The following is an 11,192-nucleotide window of genomic DNA, read 5'->3' as shown; positions in this document are numbered from 1 at the left end:
GTTATTGCATAAAATTGTTGATATATATTAAAAATGTGAATAAAAGTAAAAAATAAAATTAAAATTATTTGTTTAGCACTTTGATTATTTTCAACAATATTTTGCTTAATTTCACTGTTTGCTCACTTTACGATTTCTCTGAGCTTTTAAACAATTTGTAGAAATTGTTTGTCAATTACTTTTAATATCCCAATTAAATTAGAAAACTTACGAATATTGTTTCTTTTTTTCATATCTTTAATTTTTTTCTAATTTAGGTATACGATTTCTCTGTATTTACATGCTATCCGCAAATTCAAGTTCATTATGCCTAAAGATAAACCATAATGTGCTTATATGTATAGGCAACAATATGGAATGCTTTCTTATGAATAGTTTGTTGCATTAAGTAGTGCTTCCTGTTTTTTTTTATGTATTTCTTTTTGCTTCGGTGTAAATCGTTTGTCATTACGCGCCTTTCTTTTACATACGCATTTTTTTATATTATGCAGGGTGTAGTGAGACAGGCAGTACACACAGGCAGAGGGTGATTTTACGTGTAAAAATAAACTAAAAATGTAGCATTAAATTTTTCACAAGAAGCTCAATTTTCGAGCAAATTGAATCTAAAGATTCGTCAAGTACTTCGTCATGCACTTGACTATTTTTCTACTTAATGGATTTGCTACTAGCTGTTGTTTCAACTCACATTTTTATGTTGATATTCGTATCAAGAAATAATCTATACAGAAAACAGCATATATTTTTTGTAGCTCAAAGAAATATCATACAGGCTTTCAAATAATTAAAACGTCAAAAAACTGTGACATCAGTCCATGACTCTTTGATTTATAGAGAACGGATTTGTATGCGTGAACAAAGTAAATGTAAGTTAATAAAATCGTTAATAAATGTATTATCAATACTTATCATTAGATTGGTATTGTTTATTAGTATAAACATGAAACTCCGAGATAATCAAGCGCACGCAAAATTTTATCGAAAATTGAGCTTATGAAATTTTATTATATATTTTTGGTTTATTTTTACATATAGAATCACCTTCTATCTGGTTGTATTATCCGTCCCACAACACTCTCTATATTAGTTTATGTTATGTGGTGTTGTAATTGCTTATTTCAGTAAAAATATAATATGTATATGTCATACGTAAAGGAATCAAATGAATACTAACTACATATCATACAAACAACTTATATCATATATAGAATATTGTTATTATTTAATAGTTGAATCTGATCATATATTAGAAGTAATCAGTAAAGTAAATATTCTTAATAGTTTTGAATGCTCAAGATGTGGGAGGAGCTATTTAATGCAGTTCAATAAGTACTCTTAATCCAACTATTAGGTCGTGTAATATGAAATGTTGGATTTTTCAGGGAGGAATGAAAATCGGGTTTTAAATTCAAATAAACTAACAAACTAACACTTCAAGTAAATCTAACATTATTGGAGAAAGAAAAAAGTAGAAAAGGAGAGAGGAAGACAAAGAAAGAAACAGAGAATCAAATGCAATTTAAGACAAATAGTGATAGTGCTTTGTTTACAACTGATAACAGTATACAATTTTTTTTGACAGAAATGGAAGTTGCGTTCTTCTTTCACCCTTCACTAGAAGAATTTCGAGTAAATGGGCCGTTTTTTTATGCAATTACAACAAGGAATGACAACATAATTCCCTTTAATGGCCAAATTATTGATTTCGAGACAATTGCGTAATTTTTTTAATTACGTTGCATGTTTTTATTTCTATTAACTAATTTTTCTGTTCCTTGAAAAAATCGCGCTTATTATTAACTTCTTCGCTCTTTTTCTTTTCTTTACATTCATTTCAATGTAGGTAAATTTTCTATATGAAGTATTATCTTACCAATTTCCCAATAATACTATTTAGTACCTTGAGTAGAAATATAGCACATGATAGCGATTCAATTTTTTTCCTATTCACAAGTTCATGCTTGCAACTCAAGCGAATAATTCACTATTAATTGCTTGTGGCAGGTCTCAGTGTAAGGCCTCTTTCGAGCTTTTGGTCACCGCCGAAGCCCATTGAGTTCTGCGTCAATCGACCATTCCTGTCAATCGTTAAATACTACAATGTGATTTTATTTATAGCGAATGTTATGTTTTAGAGCTCTTTCTTCCAATTTAAAAATTAAGGAAGACAATATAATATTAATTTTATACGATACACACCGATGTTTTTACGGCTTTAAAATGTTGAATTTCTATGTTTTTTCTACTTTCTACGGTATTAGAAATCGAATTAGGGGTGAATAGTATACCTCGTATTGTGCACTGTCTTGCCAATCTTTGCCAATCTTAATACAAGTTGCTTGACTGGTTCGACTGATATGAATAAATGAGTTTTTATACGTGAAAAAAGTTGTCGTCACTTATATCATATTTTAAGATATTTATATTATCGTTGTTGGATTGTGGAATAATTTGAGCAATGTCAAAGTGTAAGGGAGAAGAAATGAGATTTTCTAGTGTTTCGCATTAATAATTTATCAAAGAGTATTTATCGTTATTACTTCTTCCCTTGTTATTTTCTTTTTAACTATAATACTTCATTTTCATGTATTTCAATTAATTTATTGCATTTGGTTCTTTGTAGTATATTTAAATTTAATTTCTTCTTCTAAGCAATTAATTTGTTTATTCACTGATATAACTTGTGATATAAGACATACAAGAATTAGTATATAAATAAAACCATAAGGATTAAACTTCTTGCATTTAGAAAGTGTAATTAACTTTCATGAACTATACTTCTTTCAACAATAGTATATTTTAACATAATATTTTAATACTTGTTTATAACCATTATTGAAACCTGAAAGTATTTGCCTGCAACCTTGAAGAGATTCAATATGTTCGCTACCAACGTCATGTATGTGTGACGTGTAAATTCTCATGATAGATCGGTATATTATCTACATATAATACATCATACAAAATGCACAGTTTGCGTTTTTAATACATATTCCGAGTGTATAAGTGTATCGTATTATGTAAAATTGATAAAAACATAGATATTGAGAATGTAAACAAAAATAATACGGAGGATAAGGTGGAGGATAAGATAAAATAATACGATGCTTCCACAGAACCGTGGCAGTGAACGTGTTAAATAAAATTCGATTAAATTATTGTGGGATTGGGGCCTGTGTACCCACCAACAGGAGCAATAACAATGAGGAAGTTAAGAGTGTGCCTTGACTATGGGCGTAGAATCTCTTGGTCCCTCAAATTTTTTCTCGGATCCTACGTTATTAACATAATATATAATTTTACTTTTTAATGAGAATATTTAATATCAAGTAATTATGTAATAGAGTTCAACTCCATGTAATAGTATATAATCAGGTATTGTACTTATTATTATTTTAAAAGGAAATTATAAACCTTTACCTTTTTTCCAATATTTTCAATTTTTCTAAAGTTTTAAATCGTTATTTTAACATCTGTTTAGTTAGTTAACTAACATCTGATAGTTATCAATAAGTAAAAAATTTCGATCGGTCCAGTAACAATAAAATAATCTTAAAGTGTTCACGTTAAGCGGTTCACTTTGTATTTCATCATTATTGCTTTCGTTTATACATCATACATCTTTCTACTTTAAAATTCTATATTTATTTTAAACATAATTACAAGAAATAAAATGTTGTTTCAAATGGTTTGGATGAATTTACGTAAACAAAAACTTTTTCACACAATTAATTTATAAATTGAGAATGCAATATATAAAATTGAATTATTTTGAATATATGTATATTACTTATGTACAAAATAAAACAATTTATAGTTCCATTCGTTAATTACATTCTTTTTTAATTTTTTTTTTTAATTGCCTTTTAAATAATGTTTGAACATTCAAAAATTACTAACGAAATGCGACAATTGAATGGGACGATGGAATAGTAGGAAGAGCACTTCTTAGACAAATTAATTTAATTTATATTCACTCATATGTCATACTTATTGTTTTTCAGCCGTTCTGATGGTGGAAATCGCTCCAATTTTACCTTCAATTGAGCCTCTAATCTTCAACGTTGACAGACCTTTTTATTTCATCATTCAGTATAATAATACACTGCCGCTCTTTACTGGAATCGTATCAGAACTTGAATAACAGTGAAATATATTTGCTATGTTGACAAATATGTGAAATTCTTAATGAATCGCTTGAAATAGAATTTTTTTTAAATTTTTGTATAGCATGTATAAATTTAAAAAAGAGAATTAAACAAATATCACTGCTTAACCCTTGGATTGTTGACGCTTCTAGCGGCCGAACAGCAGCCGTGACTACTGGGTCTGTACAGACTATAGACCCACGTCTACCTTTCTCATGTATTTTTATCACTTCGGATAAAAAGTGATTATTCTCCTATAGTAACTGATATTTCGAAATCTAAAGATCGTTTTTTTAACAATATAAATAAATAGCATAATATAAAAAAGAATGAAAACAAAGCATAAATAGACAGTATACATAATAGAATCTAATGTATACATAATAAATTATTTTGTGATATGGAATGTAAATTACATATATGCCTTTAGCAATCATTGCATTTAAGTCAATATTGTTATCAATTTCGATGTATATAAATCATTTGGAGACACACAGATCATCTTATCAGCTCTAATAAAACAATTGCTGGCTTAAACTAATTATAACGAGTTAAGGAGATTGAGGCTCTTCAGAACGTGTGTCAAAATAGATGCAGGCACGGCTGTCAGAGGGTTAAAGTCATTGAATTTTTACGGATCGTCGTTGAATGTCATCGTTTGCATTCTTTCCTTTTTGTTTTTCATTGTGGAACGTAATGATGCTAGCATTTCTTCATTGTACAATATGTACAGAATTTTCATACGTCTTTTTAAACAAAATTTCCAATTTTACAACTTTTTCATTTGTTGTAAGACATATTATCGTGATTCACTTTTTCTTGTTTCATAATAATATCAGCAGAAGAAATTGAAGGCAGCGTTATTCAATCAAAACTAGACTGGTCAATGTACAATTTGTTCCAGGTGTAATAATGGGAGCACGCTCTATGGCACTCAGGACGGAAGTGATGATTGATCATCCCTTTTTCTATAGTATTGTCAAAATATTTACGAACCCAGAAACTGAACATAGAGATGTTATACCGATATTTGTTGGGCACACTGTCGAACCATATATTGCTTAATTTATTCGTTGTCTTATTCCTTAGATAGATTGAGAATAGATATAAATTATTTAAAAATTTTCACAAATAGCCATATTAACTCTAGTCTATGTTGACCAAAAATTTTGAGTAGAAATGTGAAGAAACTATTTTTTTTCTGAAGATGATAAAATATTTGAATATATAGAAAAGAATATAGTCTGTACACAGTGTAGAAAACATGTACTATACAAAAATAAATAATTATATGTCTAATTATAACACACTTATAAATCGATTTTTAATAGTTTCTTGTTACCATTATATTTCAGTATTGTACACGTAGTCATTTCATAGAATGTTAAATAGCGAGGAAAACAGTGCACAAAGATATGTCATCAAAAAGAGATTTAAGTGATTTTACAATTATTACAGTAAATAGTTACATTGTTTACTAATGATGCTAGCGTCTTATATAATTCCAGAGGAAATGCCAATCAACCGTCCGTTTATCTGCAATACCATTAAAAAGGGAGACATCAATTTACAGATGTTTATGGGGCACATCAGTAAACCTTAATTATTTAAACGTGTAACATAAGGTGATCTTAGAAATTGTACTACTTTGAACATGTTTTCATTTGTACTTTATGAAATGACGTATAATAACTGTTTTTTCCTTATGCAGATACACACACAGGTGTAACACATACATATGTATCTATAAATCTAATCATGATAAACATGCAGTGATATCTATCATTTTCCAATAAGTTAAATAATATACACATAGTGGCATTTCCAGTTTAATATTCATTTCTATTTAATTTGTTTCATTTTGGCTCAACACAATTTTATTTACAGATCATGCATTTATGTATTTAAAAGAAAAAATTATTAACAGGTTTGTAATTAACAAAATTTTTTTTCCATTTGAATTTATTACTAACAAAAGAAGTACCGATGCATGATATTTTATATTGTTATGTGAAATTTCAACATTTGTGATGAAGTGAGAATACATTGGCTTTAGCTGTATGCATTATTAAATGGGTGTTTGGTAATAAATTATATGTGTGTAAGCTTTACATGCAGTACATTAAAATTTGCTCAAAGCTGTTATGCGTTTTTGTTTATAAACATATTCCTGTACGTTGTACCTGATGCTTGTAAATTTGATAAAATAATGGGAATGTTTCATAGTATTATATGTGAGTCATTTGACAGATCCTCGGAATGGAATGAAAAAAAAACACCTTATATTGCTTTCAAATTATTTTTATTTTTCAATATAATACCATTTAATATGAATGCACTTGGACCAACGATGTTCCAAAGCTTTACCATCGCGAAACTACATTTTGTCAAGACCTGCAAATATTTATCAACGGCTTCCTTAACTTTCTCGTCTGATAAGAATTTCTTTCCACCAAGGATATTTTTTCAACCGTGGAAATAGGTGAAAGTCAGGGGTAGCTAAATCTGACGAATAAGATGAATGTGGCAATAAATCTTATCTTAATTCGTTGAAAAATTTACATTCGAATTCGAAATACTACGTGGTATAATGATGCACGCATGAAATGCAAAGTAAGAAGCAAAAAAAAAAACTAAAGAAAAATAAATTAAACATATATTAAAATTACACTTATGCGAAACTAAAACTAAGCAACCAAATTTTATAACTATACAATACATAGGTTTCATTTATTTTTCTTTAGTTTCTCAATTTTCTTTGTTTTTTTAGTTTTCATTTTGTGCATGCACGTGTGCATGTGAATAATGTAGTGTATAAGATAGTGTATAGTGTTTGTTTTTCAGTGATTTGTGTGTTGTGTTTATTGAGTGTATAGTGTACGTTGTATTTGAAGAGCACAATGGAATTCACATTTAAAGATCTTTCCAAAATGCACCTGTTGCGTAGTGAAGCAAACTGTAGTACCATAGAGGTCGGTAATGCCGTTTACGGTGTCAAATGTCATTGTCTCCTTTTCTACGACTTGTACGAGGTAAGGTGCCGGCCATGTGTAGTTGGTTTTGAAGATCACTGTAATGCCCTTGTTTTGTTGTGCTCTATATTCGTTGGTGTAGAGAGGTATGCTCGGCTGCAGGGATATTTTTAAAAGTTAATAACTAAAAAACGAAGTCTCAAACGCAATTACTTTATTCTTGATTTTCGTCTTATTTTGACTTCTAGAATCACCCCCTAAAATTTCCTGCCAGGAGTAGCTGAACACCCCATATTTCTTTCGAGGCATGTCATAGGGAACGAAATATATGAATTGCACCCCATTTGGGCTTTGATTTTGTTTCAGGTCTCGTTATACTGAAAAAGTGTGAAGTGACAGCAGTGGATATCACTGTCACGCATCCGTTTTTGTATCATATCATAAAATCTGTGAACGATACAAAGAATAGAACTTCTTCTATCGTATCACTATTCAGTGGTCATGTTATCGAACCCAAGATCTAAAAACAGTTAAGAATATGATTTTCGAAATTAATGTCATGTCGTTCCTATACATCCACTCGCATTGCTTGTATCATTTATATTTGTATTATATCAGCTGCACTTGCTTAAAGAGACATGCATATGTCAAATTCATATTTAAATCTTCTAATCCAATTCACATATTGTTATGTTCATTAAAGTCAGTTAAATGTTTATATATTTCATTAAATATTTTATTCGCCATTTTCTATTCAAAGTAATTTGCACATACATTGCAATTATATATGTATATACAGGGTGTCCCGTAACTTCTCGAGCACCCGGAAATGGGGGGTTGCTGGGGTGACTCTGAACAACTGTTTCCTTTACCAAAATGTTGTTTGAAGCTTCATTTTTGAATTATTAACGAAAAACACTGTCCAGTCAGAGCACGCGTAGAGTTCACCGACCCGGTCGTAACATCAGATGTTTCGAATTGCCTGGATAGGTCAGGATCGACACACTGACCCAGTTCCATCGAAGCAGATTAATTCGTGGACGAATGGGTAAGTTTTTCATAAGTAATAAAACACTTTATTCCTTTCGGATAACGAATAAAAGTATCGAACACAGTTATTAAACGACTTACTTGTTATTCGTGAAAAAGAAAAAAAATACGTTTTGTAAATCTACGTCAATTATACACACGCTGAAAATTTTATCGAAATCGGTGGATGAAGAAACAAGCGACAGGCATCGAAAGATGTAAGAATCTGTAGATTTATTAGTTTTACGCCGAAAGTCGTGATAGTGCGATTTTCACAATCTTTAACCATTTGTAGCTCATAGCAACATTAACCGATTTCGATGAAATTTTCAGCGTGTGTATAATTGACGTAGATTTACAAAACGTATTTTTTAGATTTTCATTACGAGCTCAGATAAAAAAGTTGTAAAAATGACCTTCGCTATTTTCTTCGCGATTCCGACTAATTGCAGTTTTTTCAAAAATTTATACAAACGTCGAAATGACGGCAAAAAACCATTTCTCTAAGCTTTATAAAAATAGCGGTGCAAAGTCAAATTTTTTTTGCAGTACCCGTCCGTCCCTGAGCGCGGGCTCTACGCGCGCTCTGATTGGACAGTGTTTTTCGTTAATAATTCAAAAATGAAGCTTCAAACAACATTTTGGTAAAGGAAAAAGTTGTTCAGAGTCACCCCAGCAACCCCCCATTTCCGGGAGTTCGAGGAGTTACGGGACACCTTGTATATAAACAAAAGGAAATCAGATGAAACAAAATTGAATGTTCATTTCAAATTACGTTTTCCTTTTACTTTATTTTTTTATATGGAATAATGTACAGCTTAGAAAAATCGTAGACTTTAAAGAAATAAAAATAAATCCTCCGTACGGTTTACAAGGTGAACTTGACTTTAAAATCTTCAACCCCTGACTGCTTTTATATTATAAAAAATAATGTATTTATGTCATACAATATATGTATAAAATTTGTTTCAGGTGTAATAATGATGCTTACCAGTCTTCGTGTTACCCCGACCATAATAATAGATCGACCATTTGCATATAATATTATTTACAAAAGCCAAAATGAAGATAAAAATCTTATAACTTTATTCAGTGGACATATTAATAATCTTGACATATAATCTATTATTTCATTTGTATTTTGATGTTTGTTATTGTTTTGCATTTTCTTTATGATGAATAATATATAATAAATGTTAAATGTATTATATGCATGTACACATTTTATAATGTTGCTTATTATGTGTGTTATATTCTTATCGATGTCTATCTGTAATCAATTTTTATTGTACATATTACATTTATTACATTTTTAATCGATTTGCTTTCGTAACAATAATTCTCTGTAACATGCAATAATTTTCTTGCAGAGCTGGAGGTAGTACTCTTGTCGGCACCCTTAGATCCAAATGAAATTATGATAAATCATCCGTTTTACTACAGCATCGTGAAAACATTTCACGATAAAGAAGCTAATGTTCGTAATGTAGAAACGATTTTCGCTGGACACGTTTGTGAACCTCAACTCTAAATAAATGTAATAGCTTTCCGTATAATCAAAAACAAAATACTATTTTATAATACGCGGTAAGCTACTTAGGATAATGAGTGTTTATTCTACAAATAATTATGGATGTTAATTCGCTGTAAAATTGTATAAATGCGAAGTACACCTTATGTAAAATTGTTAATAAAAATATAATTTATAATAGGCGTACAAAAAAAAATGAAAATAAACGTCTCAGAAAGTTTTTATTTCAAATTAATCATACCTTTTATAACACTGGTTATGCTGATATTTTCTAAATACTTCTTAACATATAACATCGTTTTTCATTGCGTTATTAACACAACGTTTGCACTGTTTCTTCAGCTACTGTAAAATTTATTATTTTATAATGCTGTTATAAAAGCGTTAGTCGTACTAATAGTCTTGTTTTTCGAGTCAGAGCCAAGAATTCATTGTCTGTGTTTTTTCAACATCGTTGAACTTCTTCGTGACGAAAAATCTGTAGAAGATTTTTGGAATTCTTATTTACAGGATGTAATAATAATCCACAAATTTAACGTGAACATTAAAGACATACAACAATTTGGTAATTTTATGCAATTTAACTGCATAAAATAACATAATTCGTAATATAATGCATGTTTAATGCATTAAAAAACAAGGAAACTTTTAACAGTTTGATTTGCCTAATATTATTTAATGGAAATAATTATTATTAGTGGTATAATTTTATATTATAAATGTAAATACCTAATATTTGTAATATTTTTCTATCTAATAAAGTCTAATATACAGGGTGAGACAAAAACTTTGTCCACCTGGAATATTTCCGTTATTTGTAATAAAATGGAAAAATGTTATTATATAGAAAACTTGCATGATATGCAGGAGGACATGATGTGATACACTTAAATATTTTTTACGTGAGTGAGGATTTTCTGAGATTTCAAGGTCACCTTCATTTTTTTAAATAACATGCTATACTTTTTTTTATTACATCGACCTGTAATGCAATGTCATTTGATAATAAATAGAGAGATAAAAGAATGAGTCTTACATCAAAAGCGATGCTTGAAATGGGGTGGGTGGGAATCATTACTAATGATTCATATTTTCTAACGTTGTCGGTTTTTCCTGATATTTGCAATATTATATACGCAATATAAAAAAAGAAATCCAGTGGTGCTATTGTCGAGCGAACGAACTAACCACGTCCTACTCATCGATTCGGTAAGATCCCTCTGTACGTAGCTCTTGACTTCTTCGTTGACTATCATCGATTTCTTTCTTTAGAGAATATTACAAAATATTGCACATCAGGAAAAGCCAAGAACGCTAGAAGATATAAAGCAAAGACTCGTTGCAGCATGTGTTATAATCAATCTGGAAGTGATAACAAGTGTATACAGTGTTGCGCCGATACAAGTAGACACCATTTCGAACACTAAAGACTCGTAAGACTCGTTGTTTTACTCTTTCACTAGTTTAGCATGCCATTTAAAAAAATGAAGATGACCACGTGAAAAGTATTTG

The 11,192-nt window shown here is 29.9% G+C and overlaps 1 protein-coding gene across 6 annotated transcripts in view; it reads left to right on the top strand.

Annotated features, from left to right (window-relative positions):
- The window catches only part of LOC108574570 (antichymotrypsin-2-like), a 17,965-nt gene extending 8,234 nt beyond the window's left edge, over window positions 1-9,731 (top strand). For 2 of the 6 annotated variants that reach the window (XM_017937182.1, XM_017937179.1), the window contains exon 8: window positions 9,520-9,731. In XM_017937182.1, the coding sequence (XP_017792671.1) occupies window positions 9,520-9,680 (161 nt within the window). In that variant the 3' untranslated portion in view covers window positions 9,681-9,731. Of the gene's footprint in view, window positions 1-2,004; window positions 2,196-7,486; window positions 7,650-9,519 lie in introns of those variants that run through there. The other 4 variants (XM_017937184.1, XM_017937185.1, XM_017937181.1 and 1 more) reach the window with 3 other exon arrangements.
- The last annotated feature ends 1,461 nt before the right edge of the window (window positions 9,732-11,192 follow it).

The sequence above is a fragment of the Habropoda laboriosa genome, unplaced genomic scaffold, assembly GCF_001263275.1.
Source record: "Habropoda laboriosa isolate 0110345459 unplaced genomic scaffold, ASM126327v1 scaffold175, whole genome shotgun sequence".
Lineage (NCBI taxonomy): Eukaryota > Metazoa > Arthropoda > Insecta > Hymenoptera > Apidae > Habropoda > Habropoda laboriosa.
The sequence above is the reverse complement of the archived record's forward strand: the minus strand, read 5'-3'. Positions and strand labels throughout refer to the sequence as shown.